Source organism: Grammomys surdaster, unplaced genomic scaffold (genome assembly GCF_004785775.1).
Source record: "Grammomys surdaster isolate TR1022 unplaced genomic scaffold, NIH_TR_1.0 62, whole genome shotgun sequence".
In the NCBI taxonomy this organism is placed as follows: domain Eukaryota; kingdom Metazoa; phylum Chordata; class Mammalia; order Rodentia; family Muridae; genus Grammomys; species Grammomys surdaster.
The window spans coordinates 7,479,381-7,494,086 of NW_021604564.1; the positions used below are offsets into that span (position 1 = coordinate 7,479,381).

General features: G+C 39.6%; 1 protein-coding gene across 3 annotated transcripts in view; it reads left to right on the forward strand.

Moving 5' to 3' along the window:
• Tbl1xr1 (transducin beta like 1 X-linked receptor 1) overlaps positions 1–14,706 on the forward strand; it is a 144,155-nt gene that overhangs the window by 96,931 nt on the left and 32,518 nt on the right. For all 3 annotated transcript variants that reach the window (XM_028762950.1, XM_028762940.1, XM_028762959.1), the window contains one exon: positions 9,095–9,197. In XM_028762950.1, the coding sequence (XP_028618783.1) occupies positions 9,140–9,197 (58 nt within the window). In that variant the 5' untranslated portion in view covers positions 9,095–9,139. The remainder of the gene's footprint in view (positions 1–9,094; positions 9,198–14,706) is intronic.

Genomic DNA, 14,706 nt, shown 5'->3' on the forward strand with positions numbered 1-14,706 from the left:
GTACTGGAAAGTTGGTAGTTTAGGCTGGATGGAGGTCGAGGCTCAGCTTACAGTCCTGTCTCTGTTGAGGCTTCCCAGTGGACTCCAGTGTAGTGGCTTATGTATAGGGATTTGGGGAAAGGAGAGCCTTGTCTTGTTATGTTTGAGTATTTTCTAATTCATTCACATTTTTTGATGTAGTTACCTCTAGCAGTGTACATGTATAGACTCTACTTTTGACCTTGTTAGACACTTTGGCCTCTGTTTTCTTGACCTCTTTGCTGACATTTTTATACAGTGGCAGGTATAGAGATTGGACCACCTGTAACCCGCTAGACTGGCTGAAAAGAATTTGAGAATTGTTTTCCAGCAAGCATCTTTATTTCTATTTCTGTACCTCTACCGGGTGCAGTAGGCAGGAAATGTGACTCTGCAGTGCCCAGGTTGTTTCTTTGTTGCCATATATATTGCAAAGAAAGCTGTAGCCCTCTGTAGCCTTGAACAAGATCTCTTTCTGAAGTAAAGCTTATGGGAGAGAGCTCAGTTGCAGCTGCAGAGAAAGACTCTTAGTAACTAGATCCCAGCAGCAGAGAAGCTTCTCCACCCCAGTCTGCCTCTCAGAGTGTAGGGGCTGTTGTGGAGTGGGATGCAGCCTAGAATGTCTATAAGGCCTGCTGCTGCTGCTGCTGCTGCTGCTGCTTCTGCTTCCCCCCCCCCTCCTCCTCCTCCCTACCACTACCACCAGCACTTCCTCCTCCACTTAAATATATGCTCTAATTTTGATGAATCTCTTTTTAGTTAGCACGTAGAATAATAGTTTTTAGTGACATTGTTTGATAGAACTGTGGTATGGTGAGGTAGAAGGGGGTGCCTCTGTGGGCCCATGCTGAGACATCCCTGCCCCCGAGATACCAGCCACACGATGGATATAGTATAGAATGGAGTGTATTTAGGGCATGGGGATGGCACTTGAGGCTGGAGTAGAGATGCATAAAGTGGGAGAGGGAGAAGACAGAGAAGAAACTGGCTAGGAACAGGTGGAAAGAGAGGCAGAAGGGCAATGGAGAGAAGACACAGAGAGGGTAAGAGAGTGAGGAGGGGGGCAAATAGCCCCTTTTGTAGTGAGTCAGCCATTCCTGGTTGTTGCCAGGTAACTGTGTGGCAGAGCCTAGAAGTAATGCTGAAGACCTCCGCATAGGGGAGACCCTCACTCAAGTCTCAGAAAGTCGCGACCACCCAGTAATCTGCTCGAGACACCATGTACCAGAGCAATTGCGAGGTTTATTAGGGTGTGACACCTAGCTGCCAGTCAATTCGTATGCCCACGCAGGAGCTGAATTGACCCCGACAGCCAGTTTGAGAGGGGTTTTTAAGGGGAAAAACCACAAACCAAGGAATGGGGAGGGGGTGAGGGGTTGTTGAGGTGGCATAACATAAAAATAGTGGAACATGCCAAAGGAACCCAACCTACATGAGTCAGGATAAGGTGAAAACTGTCTGTACGCTTATCTTTCTCAAGAATGTGGTCCTGCCCTGTTACTTCGGCCTTGCCCTGTCACTGCGGTTCTCAGCTTGGTTCCACCTGGGTAAGTTGCATTCTAGCCAGTTCCCGTAACTAGTCTGTCCACATTCTTAACTTGCTTCATGCCTCGGTTTCTCCATGTCTTTATAAAGAAAGCCTAAAGGATATTTTATATGTCTAAAAAGGATTCTATATACCCAGTATCTATAATTTTTCATTCTACAATGCTAACAGACATTTTCGTGAGCATGTCATTGTGATTCGTTCATATTTTCCTCTCTGTTGCTTTCCTTGTTCTTACTTATTTTACAATTTTTGTAGATCAGCCTGTCCATCTGTCCATCACCCATCCATCCATCCATCCATCCATCCATCTATCTATCTATCTATCTATCTATCTATCTATCTATCTATCTATCCCAATCTATTCCAGTCTAATCTAATCTGTCCATGACAAAGTCTCTACACAGCCCTGGTTATCCTGGAACTCTTGTAGAGCAAGCTGGCCATGAATTCATAAAAATCTGCCTGCCTCTGCCACCTGATTGCTAGGATTAAGTGTGTGTACTACCACAACTGGCCTCAAATTTACTTATTTTTATTTAACAAGTATTAGTGTTTTGCCTGCATGCATATATGTGCTCTGTGTGCATACTTGGTACCTAAAGAGTCGAGAAGTGGGTGCTAGATCCCCTGAGACGAGTTACGGATGGTTGTAAGCTGCCGTATAGATGCTTGGAACTGAACCCTGGTCCTCTGTAAGAACAAGAAAAGTGCTGAGTCATCTCATCCATGTCTCTATAATGTTAATGAGTCTCTATGGAATAGAGCAGTGACAGGTATACAATGCAGAACTCAGTAAAATCTTTGTGAAATGCATGATGACTTAAGACAGCCATTTTAAGTGTAATTGTTACGTCACATGGGTGTCTGAGGAGAACTCCATATACAGAGGCATGGCCTTAGAACAATTTATTTTCTTAATTTCTCTGATGATTCAGAGTTACATGCCATATGTTTTGTGTACTGCTGTTTATGGTTTTACATCAGTACTTCTTCTCTTAAGTAAGTTTTGAGTGGATAGCTAATACATATTCCTCTGTGAGGATAAGTGGAAGATTTAGGCCAAGTGAAAAAATCTGAACAATCGCTGTAGCCTAATGAGGCAGTTTCCCTTCCTGTCAGGAAACTGACTGTGACAGAGGAATGATGATAACTGGTATCGCTAAGAAGGAATAGGGTTTTATACCTAGTCGTCCTCAGGCATTCACAGTCCTGTGACAACCTGACTTCATTAACCATAAAAAGCTTTTTTTTTTTTTAAAAAAAAAATGTGTGGTATGTACTATTGGTATTTACTGCATCAGATAACTAAAAGTGTAAAAATTTATAATTCACATTTTAACAACTTCATGCATAACATAGTAACACAAATCATGTGTTTTATGAAACAAAAGTGTTTTCCACATATTTAGATGACATTGTTTTATGTTTTTGCAAATCCTTTAATCTCTGGCTTGATGCACAGCTGGGTATTCACATCTGCTCTGAATTCAAGTCTGAAGATGGTGCTGCTGCAGTTGAAACATATGGGGAGCCCTGGCTGTGTAGGAGGGCTGGAGTGTTTCCAAATTAAAACCAGAATGTATTTTTGGAGTAAGTTTCATAGTCTTCTTTATTACCAGACTAAAATATCAGCAAATGAACAGTTCTTTTAAGGGTTCACTGTGAGCTGGGTCAGTGAACGTTTTGTATATGTTTTTGTTGTTGTTATTTTTAATTAAGTGTACATGTGTAGGCATGTGCCTGAAGAGGCTGGAGCATGATGACATCTCAAGCTCCTCCCCTATTTGGTGCTGGAACACTGCTCCTGACTGCTGAGCTCTCTGCCCCCTTCTGTAATTTTTCCTGTTAAAAATATACACCAGTCTTGCCTCAGAGTCACAGAGATAGATCCACCTACCTCTGCCTTTCAAGTTCTGGATTAATGATGGCTGCCACTATGCCTGGCCCTTTCTCAGACTTTTCAACACATTCTCTATTCCTCTGCAATTGTGTAAGTTTTGTGCTGGCCACTTGAAAAAGAGTTTCTAAGTTAAGAAAACCTTTCCCAAGCTTGTGATACAATATTAAAATATCAGAACCATTAATTAACTCACCATTTTCTCATTATCATTAGGCGCTGGGACATTAGCAACTTAGAACAGTGTTTCTAAAAAATCATAAGATTTTTTTAATTGAAAAGTTTAAATTTAATCTTTGCCAACACATTTTTGTATTTTCTTGGAAGTGAAAGTTTCACCTCATTCATTTGTAAGAAATATCCATGGGATGCCAACTGAGAAACCGTTCTGTTGTTTGAAGTGCAACCTGACAGGGGAACAGGCAGGTTAGCTCCAGAAGCCAAGGCCTGTGTGAGCTTGATGCTTTGTGAACTGGGTATTAAAGGATATACTGGTGTTAAGATATTGATAAAACTAACTCTTCAGGGGGAGATTTTCATTTTTTTTTTTTGTTGTTGTTGTTTTTTGTTGTTTTTTTTTGTTTGTTTTTTCGAGACAGGGTTTCTCTGTGTAGCCCTGGCTGTCCTGGAACTTACTCTGTAGACCAGGCTGGCCTCGAACTCAGAAATCCGCCTGCCTCTGCCTCCCAAGTGCTGGGATTAAAGGCGTGAGCCACCGCCGCCCGGCTTCATTTGTTTTTGTTGTTGTGCATAGTAATGAAAAATTCCTAACATGGTGTTCTTACCTGTGAGGTGGGAAGCACATCTGTGCTAGCTAGGTAACATAAGTGCAAACGTTAACTTGGTAAGAGAAGGGGATTCCGTAGTAAGACTGTGTGAAAGAAAGCTTGCCCCAACAGCACCATAAAACCCTGTAGACCTCCTCTAGAGACCTGATACCACACTGAGTTTTAAAGCTGATCACCTTTTGCCATGCCCACAAGTGTATTTATTATACCTGACTTGAAGTTCTGAGTACCTCGGCCACCTTAACAATGAAACATATTTTCTGTGAAGTGGAGAGGATACATACAATGCCTGCTCCTCATTGCAACTAGAGATTGTATAGCTTTACTGGCAAGATTTGACAAAGATCTGAACTCTGTTTGGCCTCAGGTGGATATGAAAGAGTTCTTTGCTTAGTGTATTCGCCTTGGTTCCTCTGTGGGCTTTTTGTTTGTTTTGTTGTTTGCCTGCTTGCCTTTTGGAGTAGAAAACCTCGGAAGTGCTGTCACCCACCCTCTTGCTTTTTCCCAGTTTTCAAGGTCGATGGATTGTTAGTTCCTGAGTACTGAATGCAGTTTATGCACGCCCTTTACTCTTGACCTTTAACAGGCACTTGTTGTCCATTAGTCTAGTGATGATTTGATGGTGTTCTTCTGTTTTGAGACTACACTGGGTTAGTTGACCCCCTGTTTGCTACAGTACCATTTGGTACACATTCAGACTCTTGCTCTTCTAAAGAATTCTAAACACAACACTATGTGAACACTTTTCTCACCTTACTGAAGGTTCAATAGTCTTAGTTTACTTATACACTTCCTTATTCTGGAGATGTTCTCATAAGCATCATTATAATGTCTTGTTCTTAAACCTTGGCCCCGCATGGTTTTCTCGTTGCTTGTAGTACCTGAATTTTGAGCAGAGAACTTAACCAGTTCTGGTGGTTAGCCAACTTTTGGAAAGCATAGACTGTTTAGTCTTGTTTTCCTGTAGGACTGAAGTTGCAATAATAGATCAGATTGATTTAATTTGAGAAGATTGTGCTACCTGTGCTAGTGGAAGAGTGTAGCTTTCTGGTTTGATTTCCCATATGGACTTTCTCCTATTCTTTCTCAATGAGAAAGTGGTGAGGAAATGTATCGTATAACCTGCTCTCTGTCTACTAGATTTCATGTCTCACTCTTCAGTGCCCTGTCTACGTGGCTGAACTATAATTGATTCAGTTTTCAATACATAGTTAATGAATTCTGTATACTCTCCATTTTCAAAGGATCTTAGATACTTCTGTAAACAGCCACTCTTTTGAATGTTTTGAGTGTTTTATAAATTGAAGACAACATCTGAACTATGAAGTGATTCATCACATGTTTGTTAATGTTAATGAAGTAGACTCTGCGTGTAGATTCTGGTTGACTACTAGATTCATTGCTAAGATTCTTTAAAGTGGCTAAATTGTGATTCCAATCTAGTGTCCTACAGTATCAAACTATGGTGACTATCTTGTTTGAAGATGATCATATGTCAAGAGAGAATGGTGGATTCCATCCATAACTGTTTTATCTTCTACTTGTTCTGCTTTTATTACTTTCTTAGATCCCTATATTTTTTTCTGTTACATGTGAAGCTTTCATTGGCTATCTGTACAATAGAGCATTATATTTAAAGAATTAAATGTGACTTGTAAGAAAATAGGCGATGTAGATTCAGTGGTTTTTATTTTAAAAGGACATTTTTTTCCACTTTGGTATGAATTTCATAGAATGACTCCTAGGATTGAAAATACAATCTAAACAGCATTTATCCTTAGCTTAGGAGTCAGGTTTCTCTCTTTTTAAAAATCTACTCAGATGGCACATATATGTTTGTGTATGAGCTAGGCAGTGTAGCACTGTGTACATATAGAAGAGGAGCCTCACCTCCTACCTTGTTGTTTGATGCTGTGTTTTTCTGCCAGCTCCCAAGATGCTCCTGTCTCTGCTCCCTGTCTCATGCTAGGATTGCTGTGGCGAGAAACTCATGCTATGATTTCCAGCTTTTATGTGGTTCTAGTATCTAGACTCCACTTCTGCTTTTGTGGCTAGTGCTTTGATCATTGAGCTGTCTCTCCAACCTGGGAGTATGCCAGCAGCCATCCTTAAATCGTATGCAGGGAAACCATAGTGTTGACACACACAAAAGTAGGTATGTTATTAGCTGTTGCTTAAAGAATTTAATTGATTTGGCCATGCATGGGGTCACACCTTTAATCCCAGAATTTTCACACAGAGGCAAGTGGATCTTTGTGAGTTCAAGGCCAGCCAGAGCCACATAGAGAGACTCTGTGTCAAAAAACTAGAGTTCAAAAAGAATTGATTTGATTTTGTTAAACTGGGTCTTAAATTTATTTTTTATTAGTTAAGCAACCCCGGACATATATTTTATTCAGAGGGTTTCTTCCTGAGATTGTATTAAGATCTTCATATTTTCTTTAATTTACAGTTTACCAATGTGTTTTCATAAGCAGGTTATTATTTAGTCTTTAAATAATAAAAATTCTTTACCTTTTAAGATATGTTTCAGAAGATGTGAAAATGTCTCAAAGCTCTCATTTCTTTAATGTTCTTTATATACACAAAATTGTATTACCTTAAATATTGGTAAGGTTTTAATTATTTTTAATGAGATGGGAAATTGAAAGTAGCGTGTTTTTAGTGCTGTTCCAAAGAGTTTTACTGGGGAAAAATAGGACATTGTCTGGCAGAGACTGCTAGGTGTTAATGTTCATCTACTCCTCCTCAGTCATTCCTAAAGGGTATGGAATGTTCAAAGATGGAATCAATTTCTGAAGGACAGATTCAAGCTCTGAATTCAGCTGTTAAATTTACAGGTATCAAAGAATGATCCCATAGTTTCAGACTTGGCAGTGATGAAGCCACATGTAGTGGCTGACACATACCTGTACTACCAAGCCAGTGACTTGGGAAGTAGAAATAAGGTCACTGAGACAAACTCACGTGGTTGTTAATACTTAGGGTACCATGGTGAAGCCTTCCTGCTAAAAACAAAAACAATAATGGTTTTACATTTGCTATAGCTACTATTACAAATCTCACTGACTGAGTGTCTCCCCCCCCCCCAAAAAAAAAAAAGTCTGTTCTCAGGATCCTGGGTGCTAGACATCCAAGTTCAAGGGATCAGAGTCAGTGTCTTCTGAGGCTATCTTAGGTGTTAAGGTTCGTGTTTTCTAAAGCTCCTTTGTGCCCATATATCTGTAGTGTATTTCTTAGAAGGGTACACCCCCCCAAAAAAAACCAACCAACCAAACAAACAAACCCAAACCACAAAGCTTTATTTGAACTTAAAGACCATGAAAGACTGTCTTCAACACGGGTGAGGTGGGTCACTTCGTATGCACTAGTACACAGTGCAACAGTGTTGCTCCTAGTTACGATACTTTGGGTGTAGAGTTAAAAGGTGTAACAAACTCACCATGTTAAAGAGGTGCCTGTGCTGCCGCACCTCTTGGCTTCACAGTCAGCTTGGCATAGCTCTTTATGTGGTCCTAGTGAGTTGCCTGGCCACAGATGAATGACGGCTACTCCTGGCATTGAGAGTTCAACATCCTCCCCCCCCCACACACCCCATTCAGGAGTGTGCTAGTAGAAGATGCTGTGTATATCTAAGCCCTTGCTCATTAGGGATTACATATCTGTGTATGACGTGTTCTGCCTGCCTTCGAAGATGTGATAACATCTAAGCTGCCATTGGTCATGTAGATTGGTGACTTGGGTCAAGGTTTGGGATTAGCAGTGAGACCTACTAGTGTGCAGTTTTTCCTACAGATCTCATTTGTCCACTCTGTCCTGCACTTCTGGTAGCCATCAGAGATTAGTACTTGAATATTTCTGAGTAGTAGCCCTGCCCATAGGGTGATTTTTCTCATATGTCAGTCTCATATTGAAGTAAGGAACATAATACTGAAAAAGGAAGGATGTTTCTTTTTTCTTGAAAGTTTTTTTTTCATTTTGTTTTTCTTTTTAAAAAATGTGATGAGGGGGGCTAATATTTAACATACAATAATTACTGTGAAGTGTAAGTTTCAGTGTCCATAAATAAAGGTTTTAGTGGAACACAACCATGTTCTTTTTTTTGCCTTTACTGTTTTACACCACATAGTAACACTGAGTAGTTGTGACAGGCTGTATGGTTGACAGAACCTCAAGTATTCACTGGCTCGTAAGAGAAGATTTCTGACCTCTTCTTAAATTATGAAAATAGATGTATGCTAATATATACCTAAGTCTTGTCTTAGCATGTCGCTGGCACTATATCATCCTATCAGTAAGAAAATGTGGCATTATAAGACTGTTCCAGCCTTGTGGCTTTATGCATATTCAGATCCTATGTATATACATACACAGACTTGACCTCTGTGTTCAGAGATTTTGAGATGGAGAGAGCAGGTCCACTAGGAGTGCAGAGATCACAGAGAGAGCTAGAGGACAGGACTGAGGCTCCTCCCTGCTTAGGCCTTTAATTAAGGTTGTCCCTTTTTCCAATAACTGTTACACTGGAATCTTAAATCTTGCCATTTTTTTTTTTTAAGTTAAAGAGACTAAAGGGAGTTTTACATTACTTGCAACGCTAAAGGCCTTTGTGAATCTTGACTTTTTTGACAGGATGTTACCCTATAGAAAAATAGCACTAGCTGTGTTTTGATTGTGTACGTTGTTTTACTACCTATAAAAATAACTATGTTAATACTGCAAAGCAATAAAAACCTTTGTTTTACATCATTTAATAAAATTAAATGTTTTTTACAACATTGTTTGCATTTTGTTTTAGTGTTACTTGTACTGAGAAAATAATGACCTTTGTTTTGTTTTTAGGGTTATGTCCTGTGTTGTGAGCTCATGGTTTAAGTGGGAATAAAGATGAGCATAAGCAGTGATGAGGTCAACTTCTTGGTATATAGGTACTTGCAAGAGTCAGGTGAGTACTGCTGCAAAGTCAGGGGCCGCAAATCCTTTCACTAGTCTCAAAATAATTTTTTTTGCATTTGAAATTTGTAACAGTCCAAACTGATAAGCTTTGTCTGTTTCTTGATGTCTGGACTGCCACTTTAAAACTGTGTTTGCTGCATGGTTTAACTCTCTGACTCTTTCAAATATGTTGGAATCATCTCAGACAAATACATATAACTAGCAGTTTGTCTTTTGATGTTTAGAGGTCATCTTTAATTAGGAAGGTGTTATGATGTGACATTGTTGCATATGTTTAGTAAGGACTCAGAAACATCAGCTTAGTAATATATATTGCATGTACACAGCTAATTATTACTCCTACTTATGGTAAGAATTATAAACACTAAGTTAACAATATTCAGAATATTTTCATAGATAGTAATCCCGATATATTTATTAAATATATTTTGATCTGAATCCTGATAGATATATTCAGGTAGTTATTACTATAGATAATTGAATGCAGTTTACAATTAATATTGAGATACTGGTCATATCAGTTTTCTAGATAAAGAGGTCTAATCATAAAATAGAAGTAAGATTGCAAGTCAGACTGTTGCTGGACCAGGCAAAAGGTGTAAATACCACTATTCGTCTCTCAGTAGCTGGGAAGATGATATGTGATCAGAAAGAGCAGAGAGGAAAAGAGAGCTCACAGTAACCAACTGTGGTGGGAGGGGGCACAGAAAGAGAGAAAGAAGTAAACAGAGTGGGGGCTGGGTGGGAATACTGAAACTAACCAACCACTGGTGGTGGGTGGTGGTGGTGGGGGGAGTTCAGGCTGATGGAGAAGAACAACCACTGGGAGGCAAGGAGAGATCTCAGAGACAAGGGTAACCACCCAACCTGCTGGGAAGCTTTGGAGTTTGTTTATAAAGGGAAAAGCAGAGCAAACAGACTCCCAGAGACTTTTAATATGCTATGATTAATAAAGTCACAGTACAGTAGCCCTGGTGACTGTTCCCAGTATAGCCTGTGAAAGTGTTTACAAGTTGTTACATAGCACTCTGCCCAATATGGGAAGGATTGGTTAGGTGAACACCACAGCTCAAACCACAGTTTTGAAGCTTTTGGACAAAGTCATCAAGCAGTGTGAAGGACTGGTAGGTGGGATTTGTTAGGAAATCTCATTTGGTGTATTAGAAAGACCACTGCTTAGGTCAAACCACTGGGCCTTACTGTTTGTGGACATGAGAAACAGCTGAGAACCTTACACTGTGATTTATTCGGTGCCCAGGTGAGGCCTTATAGTGCCTTATAGTGTTTACTCTTTGCTCAGATTCTCTTGGTTCTAAACAATTCTACAAACTGGTGTCTATAGCCCTAGAAGAAAATAATCAGAAAAGGGGGGAGGTAGCAAAATACTGATCTGTTTAATTTATGAAAGAATATCCAATAATTCAATATTAAAAGTCTCATACAGTTACCTGTATTCTCTGTGAAAAATGTGAATTACACACATATTTGGATGGTGTAGGTCACAGTGGAGATCAAAGGGGAGAGAGGCTGGCAATGTCGTGCCATTCATGACCCAGCGTGGAGTCACAGGATCAGAGAGTTAGTGTCACCTTCAGCTACAGATGTTTTAAGGTCAGCCTGAGCTATATATAAGACCTTCTCCCACCAAAAGCAAACCTAAAACAAGAATTTTTTTTGTTTTTGTTTTTGGTTTGTTTGTTTGTTTGTTTGTTTGTTTGTTTTGGTTTTTCGAGACAGGGTTTTTTTGTGTAGCCCTGGCTGTCCTGGAACTCACTCTGTAGACCGAGCTGGCCTCCAACTCACAAATCCGCCTGCCTCTCCCTCCCAAGTGCTGGGATTAAAGGTGTGCGCCACCAACCGCCTGGCCAAGAATTGTATTTTTAAAGACCCTGAATAATCAGCTCAAGTTATCTTACGTAATCAGTGTGTATTGCATTACCAAATGGGTCTTTTGTTATGTCTCACCATTATATCTTCATTGTACTGCTATTGAAGAATTAGTAAATACCATGTTTAGAAGTGAAAAGGTATCATTATAAAAACTGTGACTTACTATGACAGGAGAAAATCGGTATACTTGATGGCATTTTAACTGAGGATAGTTATCTTCCCGGTACATATTGCCATAAATGTCATCATACCTTCTGTCCCAGAGTTTGTGTCTGGTATTGATGGTGTCCTTGGCTGCTTATATTAGAATCACTTGGGAAGGAGCAGGTGGTCCAGATTGACTCAGGCCAAACAAAGTTTAAAGGGCACTATTGTGGGTCTGTCATAGGACAGTTTAAAATTGACAGAGATGGCTGGCAGGATGGTGCAGTGCATGGAAAGGCGCTTGCCTTGAAACCCGATGGCCCACTTTGGCTCCCTGGAACCCATGAAAAGATGAAAGAGAACAGAGTCCATGAAGTTCTCTTACTCCATCTCCCCTAGTAATAAGTAACAACAACCACAAATACAGTTTAAATTAGTTACTTTTTTTTTTTCAAAAAGAGACAGGGAAGGAAGTATGCATCATATATGCAAACATGTTCATGATACTACATAAGAAAACTTTACCAAGTAATGACTTGAGTCTAGTGTGAACAGCCTGAAAGGTGCACATACTGAGATGTGGACTGAGCCGAATCTTCCAAGAACCATCATCGATAGTACTGAGTGTGTAGACTGAGGTCGAGCAAGCAATGGGCTGTGCTTTTTTAATATAAGATGCCACCAGACTTTGCTTTTAAGTTTCTTCCAGATGCAGAAGACAGTAGAGTTGAAAGATGGTACTGTTCTGTGAATTAAATACAAGAATCTGGAACCTAGTATCCAGCTACAACAGAATCTATTGGCTGTAGATCTGAGCACGTACCTTGTGTTCAGAAAGTTAAGCCTTGGTTCTGACATTTACCAATTCATGATTGTGGTTATCACTGCATCAGCACCGTTGATTTCAGGGGTGCTTATGGCAATCAATATGATACAAGTTGCTTGAGTCATAACTATTTCTCTTGAAATGTCTAACACAAAAGAAGCCTTCCTACTTCTTACCACATCCCCTATGAAATAAGGAGCTAGACAGAAAGGAGGCCAAGGCATAGGGCCTGTAACAGGAATCTTTAAAACTAGTCTGTGGAGTGGCTGGATTAGAGTAAAATGTCTCATTCTGGCTCTCAGGTTAGGAAAGCCTTAGGAAGTTTGGTTCTATTTTGATAAATAATTGGTTTAGAAGTAACTTTTTTCAATAAGAATTTGTGATGTCTGTTCCCTGAACACTGTATTTAGTGTTGGTTAGACTGTGGTATCCTTATATAGAGGGAATAAAGCTGTTTTAGTCTTAAGCCTCTGAATGACTGACTAGCTTCGGACATGAGGTTGCTTTTTGAAAAGAGATGGCATGGTGGTGGTTTTCAGTACTCTGTTGGGGTTGCCTTTCCAAATTGGCTGACCCTCACACGCCAAGATGAAGACAAAAGGATTGACCATTAGGCTTGTAGTAAGGATTATAACTGTGTGCTTCTGAGTTTCGGCTCAGTTAACTTCATGATAAGAACATTGCTGAGGCCCCTACCATTCAGCATTTTTGGAACCCAATCCAATGTAGCAAACACCTCTTAGGAAATGATTTTATTTCCCCTTTGAGGCATCTTAAAAATTCGAAGTACTTGTTACATACAAGTAAGGATTGACTTGAACCAGTGTTCTTCCTGTGGTTAGAGTTTACCTCAAGGTGTACATTTTTCTTGCTTGTTGACTCACTTGGCATTCTTGTGCAGTACTTACTGGGCCATGGTGAGTGACGTAATTGAACCCAACAGTGTTTGCTAGAGCTAAATGGCTGTGGATCTTTGCTGTCAGCTCCTTCCCCTAATACACATCCAATTTTGTTTGTTAGGTGGGGGTGTTAAATAAAATTTCCTGGTAATTTCTTGTGAACTTACAGGTATTTATTATTCTAGCTGCTTTTTTCAAGAAGATAAAATTTCATTAGTCCTAGCACTTGGGAGACAAAGACAGGTAGATCTCTGAGGTCAAGGGCACCCAGCTCTGCAGAGAAACCTTTTGCTTCTTTTGTATATTTGGTTGGAGAAGTTTTCACAGATTTGAGTGTCACTGCACATGTTCAGTTGCTTCGTAAACATCTCTGTTGACGATGCCATGAAACATATATTTTATGATTGAGTAAGTAAAAATTGCAAAAATCAAAATGCACTAACTACTACTACTACAGCCATTAAATCATTAGATTATGATGTTGGAAAGTCTTAGGAAGAAAACCACCATGGTTTTAGAACTGTGAGTCATGGTGCAGACAGTCCAGGTTAGCACCTCTTCAAAAGGTATCCAGTCTCCTGGATGTAAGCCAAGTACCATATCATATTTTTTTGTGATAAGTGCTTGTCCAAGTGATGTAGAAAGTGGATGCTCCTAAAAGAAAAATCTGATATCCATACTGCTGGAAAATCCAGTATCATTTAATAACTAGTTTAATGCAAATAGAAAATTCGTCATTTAATCTCATATTGACCTGTCTCAATGAAAATACAGGCACAATACAGTGTTACAAAGAATCTCTCCAGATTTTTATAACAAGTGATATGTACCATAAACGAATCTGTTTTAAGATGGGTATCAGTCTCAAGAAAGCAATCTCCTTTTAGATACATAGACGGCCATTTCAGACATGGAATACTTGACCCATGCTTTAGTTACAAGATCACACATCAGAACCACCCATTACTGTCTTTAACTTAGGTTCTAAACTTGACAATGTTTGACATTAAGCTTCTGTGCCATTCACATGGCATCATCTCTCTGCTTTGACAGTTTTCAGTTACCCTCAGTAGTATTAATAAAATGTCAGTAACGAAATGACAACACAGTTTCTGTTCACTCATACAAAGGTAAGTAAGTAGGCCATCTTCCTGCCCTGTACCAAGCAGGCCTCGCTCCTCATGTTAAACTTGCAGTCAGTAATTCACCTCTAGCCATGAAGAACAGAGCAGAAGGTAGTTGAAGGTCGTGTCTAGCTTCAGTTTGTCTTTCTGTGTGTGTTTAATGAGAAAGAGAGTAGTCATAGAAGTACAAGTCAGCATTTGTGCTTCTTTATAAAAACATAAGTAATAAAGTAAGAATTAGGACTGTAAGACTTTCAAGTCAGTTTTTCTCATTTTGTAAGTGGAATGATCATTTTGTATAGTATAGGAAGTTTCTGTGTCTCATTTCAAGTGACAATGTTAAAGACAAAAAACACCAGTCCAGAATACTTGCTCAGTGTTAGTCTCACTGTCTTTTCCTTTGCCTTTGTTTTGGGTTGTTATTTTTGACATGGTACGGCAGAACTGCAAAGAAGCATGTGTTCCTTCCTGGTGGCTTTATGTATTTGTGTAGTTTTTGAAAAACAGCATGATGTTTGGTCACAATGATCATCCTTAAATATTCATTCATTCTCTCTCTCTCTCTCTCTCTCTCTCTCTCTCTCTCTCTCTCTCTCTCTCTCTCGCACACACACA